This window comes from Salmo trutta, chromosome 1 (assembly GCF_901001165.1).
Source record: "Salmo trutta chromosome 1, fSalTru1.1, whole genome shotgun sequence".
NCBI lineage: Eukaryota > Metazoa > Chordata > Actinopteri > Salmoniformes > Salmonidae > Salmo > Salmo trutta.
The window spans coordinates 6,567,726-6,590,224 of NC_042957.1; the positions used below are offsets into that span (position 1 = coordinate 6,567,726).

A 22,499-nucleotide genomic window follows, 5' to 3' on the forward strand; every position below is an offset into this window, starting at 1 on the left:
AGCCAATCAGCATTCAGGACTATAACCACCCAGTCTATAATATATCATTACTGTTATAGTACTGTCAGCCAATCAGCATTAAATCCGCTTTTAGTTTTGTTTCCTTGCCTCATACTAATGAGTATGGTGATACTGGGATCGTCCCTAGTACTCAACTAACGAGATCATCGGTACCTTTCTGAACTGCATGACCAGGTTCATAAGGGATGAGGTAGTACTGTGAGCCTGTTGTGATGAACCCATAGACGACTGGAGAAGATCCTCGATGGAGATCTTGTTCCTCAGAGCTCTGTAGAGCAGCCTCTGTCTGCACGTCAACTGGCAGTATGTTAGGATTTCAATCTGGAAGAGAGAGGGGATAGGTAGATACAGAAAACACAGTCACCATCCTTATCTATCAGAGAGAGAGGGGGGATAGGTAGATACAGAAAACACACTAACCATCCTTATCTATCAGAGGAAGAGGGGGGATAGGTAGATACAGAAAACACAGTCACCATCCTTATCTATCAGAGGAAGAGGAGGTGAAATACAGATACTTGTCAAAACGATCTGGAAACATCTGGCAGCTGCTAGTCTAGGTGTGGAAGGAGGAAAGGAGACAGATGTGGGTGCCAAGTGAGGACTAGGGTGATGAAAGCAGAGACGCCTGCCTGGGGGAATAAATAGTGTAGGATATTGAGGTAGGAAAGGAGAGACGATAGAGAGGATACTGAGGTAGGAAAGGAGAGAGGGTACTGAGGTAGGAAAGGAGAGACGATAGAGAGGATACTGAGGTAGGAGAGACGATAGAGAGGGTACTGAGGTAGGAAAGGAGAGACGATAGAGAGGATACTGAGGTAGGAAAGGAGAGACGATAGAGAGGATACTGAGGTAGGAAAGGAGAGGCGATAGAGAGGGTACTGAGGTAGGAAAGGAGAGGCGATAGAGAGGGTACTGAGGTAGGAAAGGAGAGACGATAGAGAGGATATTGAAGAACAGATAGATAGGACAGGACCTCTAAAGTGATATATAACTCGTGTGTGATTGGTCAGTCAGTACCTTGTCAGAGAGCTCATTCTCGACATCCTTCTTGATCCTCCTCAACATGAAGGGTTTCAGGATCATATGAAGCCTGGACAGCTGATCTAAACAACATCAACGACACAGTCAGCAGGTCCTCAACATGAAGGGTTTCAGGATCATATGAAGCCTGGACAGCTGATCTAAACAACATCAACGACACAGTCAGCAGGTCCTCAACATGAAGGGTTTCAGGATCATATGAAGCCTGGACAGCTGATCTAAACGACAACAACGATAGTCAGCGGGTCTCAACGACAGTCAGCGGGTCTCAACGACAACAACGACAGCCAGCGGGTCTCAACCCCAACAACGACAGTCAGCGGGTCTCAACGCCAACAACGACAGTCAGCGGGTCTCAACCCCAACAACGACAGCCAGCGGGTCTCAACGACAGTCAGCGACAGCCAGCGGGTCTCAACGACAGCCAGCGGGTCTCAACGACAACAACGACAGCCAGCGGGTCTCAACGACAACAACGACAGCCAGCGGGTCTCAACGACAACAACGACAGCCAGCGGCCAGCGGGTCTCAACGACAACAACGACAGCCAGCGGCCAGCGGGTCTCAACGACAGCCAGCGGGTCTCAACGACAGCCAGCGGGTCTCAACGACAACAACGACAGCCAGCGGGTCTCAACGACAGTCAGCGGGTCTCAACGACAACAACGACAGCCAGCGGGTCTCAACGACAACAACGACAGCCAGCGGGTCTCAACGACGACAGCCAGCGGGTCTCAACGACGACAGTCAGCTGGTCTCAACGACGACAGTCAGCTGGTCTCAACGACGACAGTCAGCTGGTCTAAACGACGACAGTCAGCTGGTCTAAACAACGACAGTCAGCTGGTCTAAACAACGACAGTCAGCTGGTCTAAACAACGACAGTCAGCTGGTCTAAACAACGACAGTCAGCTGGTCTAAACAACGACAGTCAGCTGGTCTAAACAACGACAGTTCGCTGGTCTAAACAACGACAGTCAGCTGGTCTAAACAACATGTAAATATAAATCTGGTCTAAACAACAACAGGTCAGCTCCAAATCAATCAATCACTTCATAAGAAACAGACATGGACACCTGATTAGAGTACTTCTAAAGTAGATATTAAAAATCAAGAAGTCTGAAACAATCTCAGAAGAAAGGTTGTGTAGTGTACTCACTCTCGTCGATGGCAGACTTGTTCTCTGCATGGCTCTCGATGTCTTTAGAGAACCATTCATTAAACTCTTCGTGAGAGTCAAACAACGTAGGCATGATGAAATGGAGCAGAGCCCACAACTGAGACAGGAAATAATAACAGTCAGCATCTCTACAGTACCAAACAGACAGAGAGAAATGCAAAGACAGAGACAGAAAGACAGAGAGGAAGAGAGAGAAATAAAGCCCTTTGAATTGAGAGAGAGAAAGAGAGACATTCAGAAAGTATTCACACTCCATTGACTTTCCACATTTTCTTGTTACAGCCAGAATTTAAAATTTAGATTGTGTGTCACTGGCCTAGACACAAAGTGACATTATGTTTTTAGAAATTTGAACAAAATCAAAAAAGGAAAAGCTGAAATGTCTTGAGTCAATAAGTATTTAGTCTATTTGCTATGGCAAACCTAAATAAGTTCAGGAGTAAAAATGTCACAAGTTGCATGGACTTACTCTTTGTGCGATAATATTGTTTAACATGATTTTTGAATGACTACCTCATCTCTGTACCCTACACATACAGATAATTGTAAGGTCCCTCAGTCGAGCAGTGAATTTCAAACAGATTCAACCACAAAGACCAGGGAGGTTTTCCACTGCCTCACAAAGGGCGACATCTATTTGTAGATGGGTAAAAAAAATGAGAAAAAAAGCAGACAAATATCTCTTTGAGCATGGCAAAGTCCTTCCTAACTCAGTTGCCAGAGAGGAAGGACATCGCTCTGGGATTTCACCATGAGGCCTATGGTGACTTTAAAACAGTTATTAAATGGCTGTGATTGGAGAAAACTGAGAAATGATCACCAACGTTGTAGTGACTCCACAATACTAACGTAAATTACGTAAGTGATACTAACGTAACTGAAAAGGAAGTCGGTACAGAATACAAATATTCAAAATGATGCAAACCGTTATGTTTGGGGCAAATACAACAGAAAACATCACTGAGTACCACTCTTTATATGTTCATGCATGGTGATGGCTGCATCCTGCTATGGGTATACTTATCGGCAAGGACTAGAGAGTTTGTTTTCTGATTAAAAGAAACAGAATAGAGCTAAACACGGGAAAAATCCTAGAGGAAACCTGGTTCAGCCTGCTTTCCAACAGACTGGGAGATAAATTCACCTTTCAGTAGAACAATAACCTAAAACAAAGCCAAATATACACTGGAATTGCTTACCAAGGTGACATTGAAATGTTCCTAAGTGGCCTAGTTACAGTTTTGACTTAAATAGGCTTGAAAATCTATGGCAAAAATTGGGAATGTCTGTCAAGCAATGATCAACACCCAACTTGACAAAGCTTGAAGATTATTTTTTTAAGAATAATGTGCAAATATTATACAATCCAGGTGTGCAAAGCTGTTAGAGACTTACCCAGAAATAATCACAGCTGTAATCGCTGCCAAAGGTGATTCTAACATGTATTGACTTATTACGGGGTAAAGAAAAAAATATTTAAATACATTTTTAATTCAGGCTGTGACACAGCAAAATGTGGAATAAGTCAAGCGGTATGAATACTTTCTGAAGGCTATACAGCATATACAGACAGGCTGAGAAAGAGGCTGAGAAAGAGACATAGAAAGGGAGAAAGAATTCACAAAACAATACCTGACCACTGTGACTGATCCAAAATAAAGGAAAGCTTTGACTATGAACAGACTCAGTGAGCATAGCCTTGCTATTGAGAAAGGCCGCTGTAGGGAGACCTGGCTCTCAAGAGAAGACAGGCTATGTGCATACTGCCCACAAAATGGAGGTGGAAACTGAGCTGCACTTCCTAACCTAGAGACTCATATTTCCCTCAGATTAAACAGATACAAAGAATTAGAAAACAAATCCAATTTTGATAAACTCCCATATCTATTAGGTGAAATACCACAGTGTGCCATCACAGCAGCAAGATGTGTGACCTGTTGCCACAAGGGCAACCAGTGGAGAACAAACACCATTGTAAATACAACCCATATTTGTTTATTTTCCCTTTTGTACTTTAGCTATTTGCACATTGTTACAATACCGTATATAGACTTATGACATCTTAAATGTCTATTCCTTTGGAACTTTTGTGAGTGTAATGTGTTTACTGTTTATATTTTATTGTTTATTATCTGTCTCACTTGCTTTGACAATGTAAACATACATTTCCCATGCCAATAAAGCTTTTTGAATTGAACTGTGAGAGGGAGGGAGAATTGGAGAGTGAATATGAGGAGAGAAAGAGAGTCCATTCAATCTGGTTTGTTGCCGTTTGCTTTCTCATGTGTATTCTTTACTATGTATAATTGTTTTGGTTGAGAGAGAGATATATATATCTATATCTATATATATATATGATTATTGTTGCTCAAACATATTTACATAAATGAACATACTACATATAGTGTACATTGATTTAGCAACAGTGGTAACCACCCATCCATGACAAAGCATTTATTAAATACAGAGAGCCAGAGAGACAGACAGACAGACAGAGCGAGAGAGCGAGACAGACAGAGCGAGAGAGCGAGACAGACAGAGCGAGAGAGCGAGACAGACAGAGCGAGAGAGCGAGACAGAAAGAGCGAGAGAGCGAGACAGAAAGAGCGAGAGAGCGAGACAGAAAGAGCGAGAGAGAGACAGACAAAAAGATCGAGAGAGCGAGAGCGAGACAGACAGAGCAATAGAGCGAGACAGAAAGAGCGAGAGAGCGAGACAGAAAGAGCGAGAGAGCGAGACAGAAAGAGCGAGAGAGCGAGACAGAAAGAGCGAGAGAGCGAGACAGACAGAAAGAGCGAGACAGACAGAAAGAGCGAGACAGACAGAAAGAGCGAGAGCGAGACAGACAGAAAGAGCGAGACAGAAAAAGCGAGAGAGAGAGAGACAAAAAGAGAGAGAGAGACAGACAGAAAGAGCGAGAGACAGACAGAAAGAGCGAGAGAGAGAGACAGACAGAAAGAGCGAGAGAGAGACAGAAAGAGCGAGAGAGAGAGACAGACAAAAAGAGCGAGAGAGAGAGACAGACAAAAAGAGCGAGACAGACAGAAAGAGCGAGACAGACAGAAAGAGCGAGACAGACAGAAAGAGCGAGAGAGCGAGACAGAGCGAGACAGACAGAAAGAGCGAGACAGACAGAAAGAGCGAGACAGACAGAAAGAGCGAGACAGACAGAAAGAGCGAGACAGACAGAAAGAGCGAGACAGACAGAAAGAGCGAGACAGACAGAAAGAGCGAGACAGACAGAAAGAGCGAGACAGACAGACAGAGCGAGACAGACAGACAGAGCGAGACAGACAGACAGAGCGAGACAGACAGACAGAGCGAGACAGACAGACAGAGCGAGACAGACAGACAGAGCGAGACAGACAGACAGAGCGAGACAGACAGAGCGAGAGCGAGACAGACAGACAGAGCGAGACAGACAGACAGAGCGAGACAGACAGACAGAGCGAGACAGACAGACAGAGCGAGACAGACAGACAGAGCGAGACAGACAGACAGAGCGAGACAGACAGACAGAGCGAGACAGACAGACAGAGCGAGACAGACAGACAGAGCGAGACAGACAGACAGAGCGAGACAGACAAAGAGCGAGACAGACAGACAGAGCGAGACAGACAGACAGAGCGAGACAGACAGACAGAGCGAGACAGACAGACAGAGCGAGACAGACAGACAGAGCGAGACAGACAGACAGAGCGAGACAGACAGACAGAGCGAGACAGACAGACAGAGCGAGAGCGAGACAGACAGAGCGAGAGCGAGACAGACAGACAGAGCGAGAGCGAGACAGATCAGACAGAGCGAGACAGACAGACAGAGCGAGACAGACAGACAGAGCGAGACAGACAGACAGAGCGAGACAGACAGACAGAGCGAGACAGACAGACAGAGCGAGACAGACAGACAGAGCGAGACAGACAGAAAGAGCGAGACAGACAGAGCGAGACAGACAGAGCGAGACAGACAGAAAGAGCGAGACAGACAGAAAGAGCGAGACAGACAGAAAGAGCGAGACAGACAGAAAGAGCGAGACAGACAGAAAGAGCGAGACAGACAGAAAGAGCGAGACAGACAGAAAGAGCGAGACAGACAGAAAGAGCGAGACAGACAGAAAGAGCGAGACAGACAGAAAGAGCGAGACAGACAGAAAGAGCGAGACAGACAGAAAGAGCGAGACAGACAGAAAGAGCGAGACAGACAGAAAGAGCGAGACAGACAGAAAGAGCGAGACAGACAGAAAGAGCGAGACAGACAGAAAGAGCGAGAGAGCGAGACAGACAGAGAGAGCGAGAGAGCGAGACAGACAGAGAGAGCGAGAGAGCGAGACAGACAGAGAGAGCGAGAGCGAGACAGACAGAGAGAGCGAGAGCGAGACAGACAAAGAGCGAGAGAGCGAGACAGACAGAGAGAGCGAGAGAGCGAGACAGACAGAAAGAGCGAGAGAGCGAGACAGACAGAGAGAGCGAGAGCGAGACAGACAAAGAGCGAGACAGACAGAAAGAGCGAGACAGACAAAGAGCGAGACAGACAGAAAGAGAAAGAGCGAGAGAGAGCGAGAGAGAGCGAGAGACAGCGAGAGACAGCGCGAGACAGCGCGAGAGAGCGAGAGACAGCGAGAGAGCGAGAGACAGCGAGAGACAGAGAGAGAGCGAGAGACAGAGAGAGAGCGAGAGACAGCGAGAGAGCGAGAGACAGAGAGAGAGCGAGAGACAGAGAGAGAGCGAGAGACAGAGAGAGAGCGAGAGACAGAGAGAGAGCGAGAGACAGAGAGAGAGCGAGACAGAGAGAGAGCGAGAGACAGAGAGAGAGCGAGAGACAGAGAGAGAGAGAGAGACAGAGAGAGAGCGAGACAGAGAGAGAGCGAGACAGAGAGAGCGAGAGAGAGACAGAGAGAGCGAGAGAGAGACAGAGAGAGCGAGACAGAATGACAGACAGAATGACAGACAGAATGACAGACAGAATGACAGACAGAATGACAGACAGAATGACAGACAGAATGACAGACAGAATGACAGACAGAATGACAGACAGAATGACAGACAGAATGACAGACAGAATGACAGACAGAATGACCTCTCACCTCTGCCATAGTGTTCTGTATGGGCGTTCCTGTGAGCAGCAGTCTGTTTCTACACTGAAACTGCAGCAAGATCTTCCAACGAACACTGTCAACACAGAGACACAATGCAAACTTAATGGACTACATGACGTATACATCATCATCGAATGCACTGGATGGGGAAATCGGGTCTCATTTGAGACAACTGAAAGAGCTGCTCCAGCTGCTACTGCTCTTTAGTGACTGGGCCTCGTCCAGAACCACGCACTCTCACTTGACCCTCTGAACCTCGATGGGTCGCTGCCGAGATGGGTCGCTGCCGAGATGGATCGCTGCCGTCTTAAGGGCTCCTGACCAATTCTGCTATTTATTATTATTATTGTATTTTTTATATAAGCAGATTCCATAATTTCCTATGACTGAAAGCCGCGCCTGGACATCAGAACAGCGATCACTAACCTTGTTTTTGGATGAAGATTTGTATTTCCGAGTCGACAGCTGTGGATGTACAGCTCACCTCGGACCAGGCCTTTAACCCCGGGATAAAAAGGACGAGACGAGATAGGCAGACGAGCTCCTTGATGAGACGAGTAAATAAACTGCCTCTACCATCCATTCTAATGGCGAACGTACAATCACTGGAGAACAAACTGGACGAGCTCCGTTCGAGACTATCGTATCAACAGGACCTGAAGAACTTTAATATCCTATGTTTCTTGGAGTCATGGCTGAACAAGGACAATATGCATCTAGCTGGTTTTTTCTATATCGTCAAGACCGAATGGTAGCTTTTGGTAAGGTTAAGGAGGGAGATGTGTCTCTGTCAACAACAGATGGTGCGCAATCCCAAGGCAAATAGCTGATTATGGATTACAGGAAACAGAGGGGCCGAGCACGTCCACATTAATGGGACTGTAGTGAAGCAAGTCGAAAACTTCCAAGTTTCTCGGTGTTCACATCACTAAGGAATTATCATGGTCCACACACATCAACACAGTCGTGAAAAGGGCACGACAACACCTCTTTCCCCTCAGGAGGCTGAAAAGATTCCACATGGGTCCTCAGATCCTCAAAAAGTTCTACAGCTGCACCATCGAGAGCATCTTGACTGGCTGCATCACCGTTTGGTATGGCAACTGCTTGGCATCCGACCGCAAGGCGCTACAGAGGGTAGTGCATACAGTCCAGTATAACACAGGGGCCGAGCTTCCTGCCACGCTGGACCTCTTTACGAGGCAGTGTCTAAGGAAGGTCCTAAACATTTTCAGCCACTCCAGCCACCCAAATCATAGACTGTTCTCTCTGCTACCGCACGGCAAGTCTGGAACCAACAGGACAGCGAACAGCTTCTAACCCAAAGCCAGAAACACTACTAGTTAACCAATAGCTACCCAGACTATCTGCATTGACTCATGTACGCTGCTGCCACTATTTATCATCTAACCTGCTGCCTAGTCAATTTACATTTACATTTTACATTTACATTTTACATTTTAGTCATTTAGCAGACGCTCTTATCCAGAGCGACTTACAGTAGTGAATGTTACCCCTACCTATAAGTACACATCTACCTCCATTACCTCGTACCCTTGCACTATGACTCGGTACTGGTACCCCGTGTATATAGCCAAGTTATCATGGACTCAGTACTGGTACCCCGTGTATATAGCCAAGTTATCATGGACTCAGTACTGGTACCCCGTGTATATAGCCAAGTTATCATGGACTCAGTACTGGTACCCCGTGTATATAGCCAAGTTATCATGGACTCAGTACTGGTACCCCGTGTATATAGCCAAGTTATCATGGACTCAGTACTGGTACCCCGTGTATATAGCCAAGTTATCATTGACTCAGTACTGGTACCCCATGTATATAGCCAAGTTATCATGGACTCAGTACTGGTACCCCGTGTATATAGCCAAGTTATCATTGACTCAGTACTGGTACCCCATGTATATAGCCAAGTTATCATGGACTCAGTACTGGTACCCTGTGTATATAGCCAAGTTATCATGGACTCAGTACTGGTACCCCGTGTATATAGCCAAGTTATCATGGACTCAGTACTGGTACCCTGTGTATATAGCCAAGTTATCATTGACTCAGTACTGGTACCCTGTGTATATAGCCAAGTTATCATGGACTCAGTACTGGTACCCCGTGTATATAGCCAAGTTATCATTGACTCAGTACTGGTACCCCTGCACATTGACTCGGTACTGGTACCCCGTGTATATAGCCAAGTTATCATGGACTCAGTACTGGTACCATGTGTATATAGTCAAGTTATCATGGACTCAGTACTGGTACCATGTGTATATAGCCAAGTTATCATGGACTCAGTACTGGTACCATGTGTATATAGCCAAGTTATCATGGACTCAGTACTGGTACCCCTGCACATTGACTCGGTACTGGTACCATGTGTACATAGCCAAGTTAACGTTACTCATTGTATATTTATTCCTTGTGTTATTATTTTTTCTATTATTTCTCTCTATGTTGTTGGGAAGGACCCGTACGTCAGCTTTTCACTTAGTCCACACCTGTTGTTTACCTTTCCACTGTTAGTCCACACCTGTTGTTTACCTTTCCACTGTTAGTCCACACCTGTTGTTTACCTTTCCACTGTTAGTCCACACCTGTTGTTTACCTTTCCACTGTTAGTCCACACCTGTTGTTTACCTTTCCACTGTTAGTCCACACCTGTTGTTTACCTTTCCACTGTTAGTCCACACCTGTTGTTTACCTTTCCACTGTTAGTCCACACCTGTTGTTTACCTTTCCACTGTTAGTCTACACCTGTTGTTTACCAAGCATGTGACAAAACAGATGTTGATCTATTAGTGTCTAGGAGTCTAGGGGGTAGGAGTTAGTGTCTAGGAGTCCAGGAGTTAGTGTCTAGGAGTCCAGGGGGTAGGGGTTAGTGTCTAGGAGTCCAGGAGTTAGTGTCTAGGAGTCCAGGGGGTAGGGGTTAGTGTCTAGGAGTCCAGGGGTTAGTGTCTAATAGTCTAGGGGGTAGGGGTTAGTGTCTAGGAGATAGGGGTTAGGGTCTATAGTTTATGGTTTACATGGTACTGCTCTTTAGGGACTAGGCCTCATCCAGAAACATGTACTGCCACTTGACCCTCTAGGGGTTAGGGTCTAGGGGTGAGGGTCTAGGGGTGAGGGTCTAGGGGTTAGGGTCTAGGGGTTAGGGTCTAGGGTCTAGGGGTTAGTGTCTAGGGTCCTCAAACTCAACTCTGGACCTCGAAGCCAGTTCCAATGCTTCTTTTCATTGTTCCCCTCTAATCAGGGACTGCAGGGTTCCATCTTTATATTTAGATTTTCATTGTTGGACATAAAACTGTATAAACACCAGGAAATAATCTCCCAAGTGATTTTGGAAATCTGTTCCCAATTATTCACTATAGAGAGACATGTGATCATACAGAAATGTAATAATTAGATTTTTATATCAAATATAATCTGTTTTGGCGTCGTGTGTTTAAATTTGCAGTAAAAAAAAAAGTATATTTGTAATTCTTTTCTACCCCCCCCCCCCCTACCGACCATCCACTCAATAAAAAAATAGTCCCATGACTGACTAGTTGAAGGTCCCTGGTCTTGGGGTCAGGGTTTACCTGGTACTGCTCTTTAGGGCCTGGGCTTCATCTAGAACCATGTACTGCCACTTGACCCTCTGGAAGTACTTGACATCCTGAACTACGAGCTGGTAACTGGTGATCACCACGTGGAACGGAGCATTCTGGGTGTACAGGGTTTTCTGGCTCCAGAACTTCCTGATCACTTTGCGGTCGTGAGGGTTCCCCCAGTACGGCAGAACCTGAGGGACAAACGGCACAAAGGGTTAATAAAGGAATAGAATATGTGAATCTGCTCTGTTTATTCTCTCAAGGAGGTCCAGGTATCATTGAGGCAGATCTAGAAAAGGAGTTTAGATACTTAGTCTGTGTTGAACTTTTGTTTCTAATTGAATATAGTTATTTTATCACAACAGAAGGTTAAAATTGTAACCTGACTTTTTCCAGTAGAAAGGAACACTTTACAAAGTTACTTTCTTAAAAAAAAAAGTCTTATTGTTTTAGTGAGAAAACATTTCAACTCTGACTCCATGGATTGTTGATGAGACGTTATGTTAAACTTTGTGACGGGACCATAATGAATCCCTCAACACAAATACTGGCGAGGCTCCATTGTGTGTGTGTCGTCCATTGTTGCCGCGTCAGTTTCTCCGCCTGTCTCGTTCTCAGGAAGTGATACTTATCTGATGTTTGTTAACACCTCATCACCACGGTGAAACACTTGATTTACTGTCTTCTGAAAAACGTCCAACAATGATGGTTTTGCAGTAAATGTTGGTGTATATGGAGGAGGGTGTGTGTGTGTGTGTGTGTGAGCGTTGTAAGATACCACGCCTCTGATTCATAGTTACCATAAGTCGTATAATACTATGCTGCCCCCTAAAGGACAATCGGAATAAGGCACCTAAACAACCACAGGTTCTCACACCTTCAGATTATACAGGGTGATGTGATGTATTATCCCCTCTCACAATATAACACATACAGGTAATATATACAGTCAATTAACACAGAGGCAGAACCAATAGGCTGAAAAGTTTAACCAAAGGAGAGAGATGGACAGAACAGCTGATGGACAGAACAGCTGATGGACAGAACAGCTGATGGACAGGACAGCTGATGGACTGGACAGCTGATGGACAGAACAGCTGATGGACAGAACAGCTGATGGACAGAACAGCTGATGGACAGGACAGCTGATGGACAGAGATGGACAGAACAGCTGATGGACAGAGATGGACAGAACAGCTGATGGACAGAACAGCTGATGGACAGAGATGGACAGAACAGCTGATGGACAGGACAGCTGATGGACAGAGATGGACAGAACAGCTGATGGACAGAGATGGACAGAACAGCTGATGGACAGAGATGGACAGAACAGCTGATGGACAGAGATGGACAGAACAGCTGATGGACAGAACAGCTGATGGACAGAGATGGACAGAACAGCTGATGGACAGAACAGCTGATGGACAGAGATGGACAGAACAGCTGATGGACAGAACAGCTGATGGACAGAGATGGACAGAACAGCTGATGGACAGAACAGCTGATGGACAGAGATGGACAGAACAGCTGATGGACAGAACAGCTGACAGGACAGAACAGCTGATGGACAGAACAGCTGACAGGACAGAGATGGACAGAACAGCTGATGGACAGAACAGCTGATAGAGAGAGATGGACAGAACAGCTGATGGACAGATGGACAGAACAGCTGATGGACAGAACAGCTGATGGACAGAACAGCTGATGGACAGAACAGCTGATGGACAGAACAGCTGATGGACAGATGGACAGAACAGCTAATGGACAGATGGACAGAACAGCTGATGGACAGAGCAGCTGATGGACAGAACAGCTGATGGACAGAACAGCTGATAGACAGAACAGCTGATAGACAGAACAGCTGATGGACAGAACAGCTGATGGACAGAACAGCTGAGAGAGAGAGATGGACAGAACAGCTGATGGACAGAACAGCTGATAGACAGAGATGGACAGAACAGCTGATGGACAGAACAGCTGATGGACAGAGATGGACAGAACAGCTGATGGACAGAGATGGACAGAACAGCTGATGGACAGAACAGCTGATGGACAGAACAGCTGATGGACAGAGATGGACAGAACAGCTGATGGGCAGAGATGGACAGAACAGCTGATGGACAGGACAGAGATGGACAGAACAGCTGATGGACAGGACAGAGATGGACAGAACAGCTGATGGACAGAACAGCTGATGGACAGAACAGCTGATGGACAGAGATGGACAGAACAGCTGATGGACAGAGATGGACAGAACAGCTGATGGACAGAACAGCTGATGGACAGAGATGGACAGAACAGCTGATGGGCAGAGATGGACAGAACAGCTGATGGACAGGACAGAGATGGACAGAACAGCTGATGGACAGGACAGAGATGGACAGAACAGCTGATGGACAGAACAGCTGATGGACAGAACAGCTGATGGACAGAGATGGACAGAACAGCTGATGGACAGAGATGGACAGAACAGCTGATGGACAGAACAGCTGATGGACAGAACAGCTGATGGGCAGAGATGGACAGAACAGCTGATGGACAGAGATGGACAGAACAGCTGATGGACAGATGGACAGAACAGCTGATGGACAGATGGACAGAACAGCTGATGGACAGATGGACAGAACAGCTGATGGACAGATGGACAGAACAGCTGATGGACAGATGGACAGAACAGCTGATGGACAGATGGACAGAACAGCTGATGGACAGATGGACAGAACAGCTGATGGACAGATGGACAGAACAGCTGATGGACAGATGGACAGAACAGCTGATGGACAGATGGACAGAACAGCTGATGGACAGATGGACAGAACAGCTGATGGACAGAACAGCTGATGGACAGATGGACAGAACAGCTGATGGACAGATGGACAGAACAGCTGATGGACAGAACAGCTGATGGACAGAACAGCTGATGGACAGAACAGCTGATGGACAGACAGCTGATGGACAGATGGACAGAACAGCTGATGGACAGAACAGCTGATGGACAGAACAGCTGATGGACAGAACAGCTGATGGACAGATGGACAGAACAGCTGATGGACAGATGGACAGAACAGCTGATGGACAGAACAGCTGATGGACAGAACAGCTGATGGACAGAACAGCTGATAGACAGAACAGCTGATAGACAGAACAGCTGATAGACAGAACAGCTGATAGACAGAACAGCTGATACTGATAGACAGAACAGCTGATGGACAGAACAGCTGATGGACAGAACAGCTGATGGACAGAACAGCTGAGAGAGAGATGGACAGAACAGCTGATGGACAGAACAGCTGATAGAGAGATGGTGTCAGAGCAACAGTAGGATCCTGATGTCTCACCTTGAATTTGGGGACAAAGCGTGTAAACTCCTGGTGCCAGTTATTCAGTGTGGAGGCAGGAGAGATGATGAGGAACGGACCCCAGATGTTGTCACGCTGCAGAGGACAGGACAGAGACACTCAGTCAGTCACCCTGACATGCATGCATGTGGGTGTGGACGTGTAACTATTCTTGTGGGGACCAGAAGTCCCCAAAACAACAGTAAACAAACAAACATTTGACCAACTGGGGACATTTTGTTAGTCCCCACGAGGTCAAATGCCATTTCTAGGGGTTTAGGGTTAAGGTTAGAATTAGTGTTACATTAAGGTTTAGGAGCTAGGGTTAGGTTTGGGGTTAGGGTTAGGTTTAGGGGCTAGGGTTAGGTTTAGGAGCTAGGGTTAGGTTTAGGAGCTAGGGTTAGGTTTAGGGTTAGGTTTAGGGGCTAGGGTTAGGTTTAGGGGCTAGGGTTAGGTTTAGGGTTAGGTTTAGGAGCTAGGGTTAGGTTTAGGTTTGGGGTTAGGTTTAGGGGCTAGGCTTAGGGGCTAGGAGCTAGGGTTAGGTTTGGGGTTAGGGGCTAGGGTTAGGTTTAGGGGCTAGGCTTAGGTTTAGGGGCTAGGCTTAGGTTTAGGGGCTAGGCTTAGGTTTAGGGGCTAGGCTTAGGTTTAGGGGCTAGGCTTAGGTTTAGGGGCTAGGCTTAGGTTTAGGGGCTAGGGTTAGGTTAAGATTAGGGTGATTGTAAGAGTATGGGTTAGGGAATGGGACTGAATTGTGTGTCCCCCAAAAGTTTAGCTGTACAAGACAGTGTGTGTGTGTGTGTGTGTGTGTGTGTGTGTGTGTGTGTGTGTGTGTGTGTGTGAGAAAAACAGGAAACACTAAGCTGTGAAACATGTCTTCCTGTGGGATATGGTGTTCTAGAGAGTGGGCTCAAATTCCCAAAACATGATTCTATTTCCCCTCCCTGTCATTTAAAACACCTTGGGGCCCATGGATACAGCTGGACTGTTCCCATTCACACGATTCATCAACAAATCGGCCCCCGTAATAAAACATTACAATACTACAACACATTTTTGACTTACAATGAAACTTTACGGCTTCTGCATGCCAAGTACAAAGGAAATCAAGTACAAAGGTTTGGAAGAGACCAGGTAAACGAAAGCAAGTATTTGACTTACCTCAGCCAGGTGACCCAGCAGAGCGATGCTCTGAACAGTCTTCCCCAGACCCATCTCATCTGCTAGGATACCATTGATACCCTACGGAGAGGGAGACAGGATGTCACTGCTGAGAAAAGTGAGAGTACTGGTGTGTGTGTGTGTGTGTGTGTGTGGTAGGGGGGGAGGAGAGAGAGCAACACAGACCAACAAAGAATGAAAAGTTGATCTTTTGAAGCTTGTGTTCACCTGTTCATAGAGGTTAGCCAGCCAGTTCATGCCTTTCAGCTGGTAACCCTTCAATTTCCCGTTGAAGATGGTTGGCTGGGGGATGTCCTCTCCGGCCTGGATGGAAGGGTTAGAGAGGCTGTAGCTCTCCCCGAACCCTGACCCTGACCCCCCACTGGCCTGGTGCAGGGAGGCACAGCGACTGTCCTTAGCCTCCTCGTCAAAGAGACGCGTCTTCAAGGGAGAGAGAGAAAAAGTGGACCGTCTTACTTTGAGAACACTGGGAGTAGAATCATTCCATGTTGAGTCTACATGTCTATCTGGGTGGACTCATGTTGACGTGGTGCCAGAGGTATTACTGGTACTTACTCTGGCCTGGTGTATCTCGTAGGCTTCTTTAGCGTTCCTTAAGGCCTGAGACTTGTAGTATTCACTATCTGAGACGGACAACAATTCAACACTGTTACAACTGCACTAAAAAATGGTAATGTTCCTCTGTTCATATTCAAGCACAAAATAAAAAAGGAAACGCTTGAGATCCAATCAATAAGGATTGTATTTGGCTATTGAGATTTAAAATGAAGTAACCGGAATATGTTTAGAATGATTAAAAAGTAACAACCATTACCGTAGTCCTCCTGTCCAACGTTGACCATCAACCCTCCCCCGACGGTCATCTGCCTGTGAGAGTTGGTGTCGTCCAGCTTGTTGAGAATGTCCTCCTCTCCCCCATCCTCCTCCCCAGGACCCTTGCCCCCCATGAAGTGGGCGTACAGCTCTGTCTGGGTGATCAGGAAGTTCAGCTTACGCTGCTGACGCTTCGCCTGGGAGGGAGAGAGGGAGACAGAGAGAGACAGAGACACAGAGACACAGAGACACAGAGAGAGATAGGTAGCGTTAATCCTTGACATTGTGGTGAGTTTAAGCATTTCTTTTGATCTGTTTTTAATCTGAAATCATTTTAGGGAGATCCCTAGACGTTTCTTTACGTGGTGGAGGGGTGACCAACCCGACTGGAGAGCTTCTGGATGTGCAGGCTTTTACTCCAACTTTACTGTAACACACCGGATTCAGCTAACCAAGTGACAAGTAGAATCAGGTGTGTTACATCAGAGCATTATACGGCAGGAAGCTAACTCGTCATGTTTCTGATGGTAGAGCAGTGTGTGTTACATCAGAGCATTATACGGCAGGAAGCTAACTCGCCATGTTTCTGACGTGGTAGAGCAGTGTGTGTTACATCAGAGCATTATACGGCAGGAAGCTAACTCGTCATGTTTCTGATGGTAGAGCAGTGTGTGTTACATCAGAGCATTATACGGCAGGAAGCTAACTCGCCATGTTTCTGACGTGGTAGAGCAGTGTGTGTTACATCAGAGCATTATACGGCAGGAAGATAACTCGTCATGTTTCTGATGGTAGAGCAGTGTGTGTTACATCAGAGCATTATACGGCAGGAAGGTAACTCGTCATGTTTCTGATGGTAGAGCAGTGTGTGTTACATCAGAGCATTATACGGCAGGAAGCTAACTCGTCATGTTTCTGACGTGGTAGAGCAGTGTGTGTTACATCAGAGCATTATACGGCAGGAAGCTAACTCGTCATGTTTCTGATGGTAGAGCAGTGTGTGTTACATCAGAGCATTATACGGCAGGAAGCTAACTCGCCATGTTTCTGACGTGGTAGAGCAGTGTGTGTTACATCAGAGCATTATACGGCAGGAAGCTAACTCGTCATGTTTCTGATGGTAGAGCAGTGTGTGTTACATCAGAGCATTATACGGCAGGAAGCTAACTCGCCATGTTTCTGACGTGGTAGAGCAGTGTGTGTTACATCAGAGCATTATACGGCAGGAAGATAACTCGTCATGTTTCTGATGGTAGAGCAGTGTGTGTTACATCAGAGCATTATACGGCAGGAAGGTAACTCGTCATGTTTCTGATGGTAGAGCAGTGTGTGTTACATCAGAGCATTATACGGCAGGAAGCTAACTCGTCATGTTTCTGACGTGGTAGAGCAGTGTGTGTTACATCAGAGCATTATACGGCAGGAAGCTAACTCGTCATGTTTCTGATGGTAGAGCAGTGTGTGTTACATCAGAGCATTATACGGCAGGAAGCTAACTCGTCATGTTTCTGATGGTAGAGCAGTGTGTGTTACATCAGAGCATTATACGGCAGGAAGCTAACTCGTCATGTTTCTGACATGGTAGAGCAGTGTGTGTTACATCAGAGCATTATACGGCAGGAAGCTAACTCGCCATGTTTCTGATGGTAGAGCAGTGTGTGTTACATCAGAGCATTATACAGCAGGAAGCTAACTCGTCATGTTTCTGATGGTAGAGCAGTGTGTGTTACATCAGAGCATTATACGGCAGGAAGCTAACTCGCCATGTTTCTGACGTGGTAGAGCAGTGTGTGTTACATCAGAGCATTATACGGCAGGAAGGTAACTCGTCATGTTTCTGATGGTAGAGCAGTGTGTGTTACATCAGAGCATTATACGGCAGGAAGCTAACTCGCCATGTTTCTGACGTGGTAGAGCAGTGTGTGTTACATCAGAGCATTATACGGCAGGAAGCTAACTCGTCATGTTTCTGATGGTAGAGCAGTGTGTGTTACATCAGAGCATTATACGGCAGGAAGCTAACTCGCCATGTTTCTGACGTGGTAGAGCAGTGTGTGTTACATCAGAGCATTATACGGCAGGAAGCTAACTCGCCATGGTTCTGACGTGGTAGAGCAGTGTGTGTTACATCAGAGCATTATACGGCAGGAAGCTAACTCGTCATGTTTCTGACGTGGTAGAGCAGTGTGTGTTACATCAGAGCATTATACGGCAGGAAGCTAACTCGTCAGGTTTCTGATGGTAGAGCAGTGTGTGTTACATCAGAGCATTATACGGCAGGAAGGTAACTCGTCATGTTTCTGATGGTAGAGCAGTGTGTGTTACATCAGAGCATTATACGGCAGGAAGCTAACTCGCCATGGTTCTGACGTGGTAGAGCAGTGTGTGTTACATCAGAGCATTATACGGCAGGAAGCTAACTCGCCATGTTTCTGACGTGGTAGAGCAGTGTGTGTTACATCAGAGCATTATACGGCAGGAAGGTAACTCATCATGTTTCTGATGGTAGAGCAGTGTGTGTTACATCAGAGCATTATACGGCAGGAAGCTAACTCGTCATGTTTCTGATGGTAGAGCAGTGTGTGTTACATCAGAGCATTATACGGCAGGAAGCTAACTCGTCATGTTTCTGATGGTAGAGCAGTGTGTGTTACATCAGAGCATTATACGGCAGGAAGCTAACTCGTCATGTTTCTGACATGGTAGAGCAGTGTGTGTTACATCAGAGCATTATACGGCAGGAAGCTAACTCGCCATGTTTCTGATGGTAGAGCAGTGTGTGTTACATCAGAGCATTATACAGCAGGAAGCTAACTCGTCATGTTTCTGATGGTAGAGCAGTGTGTGTTACATCAGAGCATTATACGGCAGGAAGCTAACTCGCCATGTTTCTGACGTGGTAGAGCAGTGTGTGTTACATCAGAGCATTATACGGCAGGAAGGTAACTCGTCATGTTTCTGATGGTAGAGCAGTGTGTGTTACATCAGAGCATTATACGGCAGGAAGCTAACTCGCCATGTTTCTGACGTGGTAGAGCAGTGTGTGTTACATCAGAGCATTATACGGCAGGAAGCTAACTCGTCATGTTTCTGATGGTAGAGCAGTGTGTGTTACATCAGAGCATTATACGGCAGGAAGCTAACTCGCCATGTTTCTGACGTGGTAGAGCAGTGTGTGTTACATCAGAGCATTATACGGCAGGAAGCTAACTCGCCATGGTTCTGACGTGGTAGAGCAGTGTGTGTTACATCAGAGCATTATACGGCAGGAAGCTAACTCGTCATGTTTCTGACGTGGTAGAGCAGTGTGTGTTACATCAGAGCATTATACGGCAGGAAGCTAACTCGTCAGGTTTCTGATGGTAGAGCAGTGTGTGTTACATCAGAGCATTATACGGCAGGAAGGTAACTCGTCATGTTTCTGATGGTAGAGCAGTGTGTGTTACATCAGAGCATTATACGGCAGGAAGCTAACTCGCCATGGTTCTGACGTGGTAGAGCAGTGTGTGTTACATCAGAGCATTATACGGCAGGAAGCTAACTCGCCATGTTTCTGACGTGGTAGAGCAGTGTGTGTTACATCAGAGCATTATACGGCAGGAAGCTAACTCGCCATGTTTCTGACGTGGTAGAGCAGTGTGTGTTACATCAGAGCATTATACGGCAGGAAGCTAACTCGCCATGTTTCTGACGTGGTAGAGCAGTGTGTTTTCCAGTCTCACCTCTCTCATCTCCTCGTCCAGTTTGCGTTGCTCCAGAGCCTCTTTCTCGGCTCTCTTCCTGTGTTCCTTCTCCACCTTCTCGTATTTCTTCCAGTAGAGCGTCATCTCCTTGGTCAGTCTCCTGGCCCGGGGAAGGGTTTCCTTACAGTTCTTCTGGGCTTGGATGGCTGCCCTGCGCACCTCACGCATACACTGGTGGGCCAGCTAGAGACGAGGAGGAGATAACAGATTAATGAGATGGTACTGAGTTAAGATCAGACAGACACTGGTGGACCAGCTAGAGATGAGGAGGAGATAACAGATTAATGAGATGGTACTGAGTTAAGATCAGACAGACACTGGTGGACCAGCTAGAGACGAGGAGGAGATAACAGATTAATGAGATGGTACTGAGTTAAGATCAGACAGACACTGGTGGACCAGCTAGAGATGAGGACCCACAAAAACACAAAGAAAACAGAACACATACAGACATTTAGTTTGAAGTAAAATATACAGAAAAACTACACACAGGATTTATCTCAGGTAAAACACAGAGACACTTACACAGGGATACTCTTTCAAACATCTATACATACAGACACTAGCTTTTAATAGGTCAAGAAAGCCTTAAAAACATTTTACCTTTTTGGCATTGGTAAGGACAAAGTTCTTGGCTGATGCTTTTTGCTTGAATGCCTAAAGAAAGATAATGCAATTATGAATACATAACTTCATACCCATTCACGTGAAAACATCACTTCATACCCATTCACGTGAATACGTCACTTCATACCCATTCACGTGAAAACATCACTTCATACCCATTCACGTGAAAACATCACTTCATACCCATTCACGTGAAAACATCACTTCATACCCATTCACATACTCTAAATATCAACTTTAGCCCCTCTCAGATATCCTTTAATCAGATATCAGGGCCAGCATCCACAAAGCAGCTCAGAGTGCAAGTGCTGATCGAGGAGTCATTTATTTAACTAGGCAAGTCAATTAAGAAGAAATTCTTATTTACAATGACGGCCTACCCCGGACAAACCCGGATGATGCTGGGCCAACTGGGCCAATTGTGCGCCGCCCTATGGGACTCGCAATCACCGCCGGTTGTGATTCAACCTGGAATCGAACCAGGGTCTGTAGTGACGCCTCAAGCACTGAGATGCAGTGCCTTAGACCCGCTGCGCCACTCGGGAGCCCCTAGGATCTGTCCATATAATCCTATTGATTCTGATCTGTCCATATACCGTAATTTCCGGACTATAAGCCGCTACTTTTTTCCCAGGCTTTGAACCTCGCGGCTTAAACAATGACGAGGCTAATATATGGATTTTTCCCGCTTTCAAATAATATTTTTTTTTTAAAAACACATTCTGTGACGTGCTCAGTTTTTTGGCGGCATGAAGCTTTCATTAGACCAATGAAATTGCCGAACGGGTTAAGGTCAAACAACTTTTTTGTTTACTGTTTAGATTAAATCGAGCGCGCTCAAACATTCTGATTACGGTAGTCATTTTGTCACCCTCATCATGGCAAAGACACGGAGAAATGCATATGATGCAGCTTTCAAGTTGAAGGCGATTGATCTGGCTGTTGGAAAAGGAAATAGAGCTGCTGCACGGGAGCTTGGTCTGGAGCAATGACTTTCTTGGTAGGCTACTGTTTACTGCTCATTTTAAATTTTTTGTTACAAGCCGTGCTTCGTTAAAGCCTATTTATTTTTGCTACAAGCCGTGTTTCGTTAAAGCCTATTTATTTTTGTTACAAGCCGTGTTTCGTTAAAGCCTGTAAAGTTCATTTGTTTCAATGTACCGGTAGGCACCTGCGGCTTATAGACATGTGCGGCTTATTTATGTTCAAAATAATATTTTTTTTTTAATTCAGTGGGTGCGGCTTATATTCAGGTGTGCTCAATAGTCCGGAAATTACGGTAATCCTATTGATTCTGATCTAGGATCTGTCCATATAATCCTATTGATTCTGATCTGTCCATATAATCCTATTGATTCTGATCTGTCCATATAACCCTATTGATTCTGATCTGTCCATATAATCCTATTGATTCTGATCTGTCCATATAACCCTATCGATTCTGATCTGTCCATATAACCCTATCGATTCTGATCTGTCCATATAACCCTATTGATTCTGATCTAGGATCTGTCCATATAATCCTATTGATTCTGATCTAGGATCTGTCCATATAACCCTATTGATTCTGATCTAGGATCTGTCCATATAACCCTATTGATTCTGATCTAGGATCTGTCCATATAATCCTATTGATTCTGATCTGTCCATATAATCCTATTGATTCTGATCTAGGATCTGTCCATATAATCTCATTCACTATGATGTAAAAGGCTAAACTGATCCCAGATCAGCACTCCTACTCAGACGCTTTATGGATACGGGCCCTGAGGACAGTTCACAACAACTCACAGATTTACAAAGACCTACATCCACTCCTACAGTTATCATTCTGACTCCTGTAGACCTTTCAGA

The 22,499-nt window shown here is 45.8% G+C and overlaps 1 protein-coding gene across 1 annotated transcript in view; it reads right to left on the reverse strand.

Annotated features, from left to right (window-relative positions):
- The window catches only part of ino80 (INO80 complex ATPase subunit), a 99,835-nt gene that overhangs the window by 71,493 nt on the left and 5,843 nt on the right, over positions 1-22,499 (reverse strand). Inside the window, exons 9-20 of the mRNA XM_029700776.1 lie at positions 20,622-20,675; positions 19,998-20,201; positions 16,277-16,472; positions 16,018-16,085; positions 15,670-15,882; positions 15,442-15,522; positions 14,284-14,379; positions 10,934-11,136; positions 7,329-7,413; positions 2,225-2,342; positions 1,042-1,127; positions 175-342 (exon numbers count right to left, since the gene is read on the reverse strand). Of these exons, the coding sequence (XP_029556636.1) occupies positions 175-342; positions 1,042-1,127; positions 2,225-2,342; positions 7,329-7,413; positions 10,934-11,136; positions 14,284-14,379; positions 15,442-15,522; positions 15,670-15,882; positions 16,018-16,085; positions 16,277-16,472; positions 19,998-20,201; positions 20,622-20,675 (1,572 nt within the window). The remainder of the gene's footprint in view (positions 1-174; positions 343-1,041; positions 1,128-2,224; positions 2,343-7,328; positions 7,414-10,933; positions 11,137-14,283; positions 14,380-15,441; positions 15,523-15,669; positions 15,883-16,017; positions 16,086-16,276; positions 16,473-19,997; positions 20,202-20,621; positions 20,676-22,499) is intronic.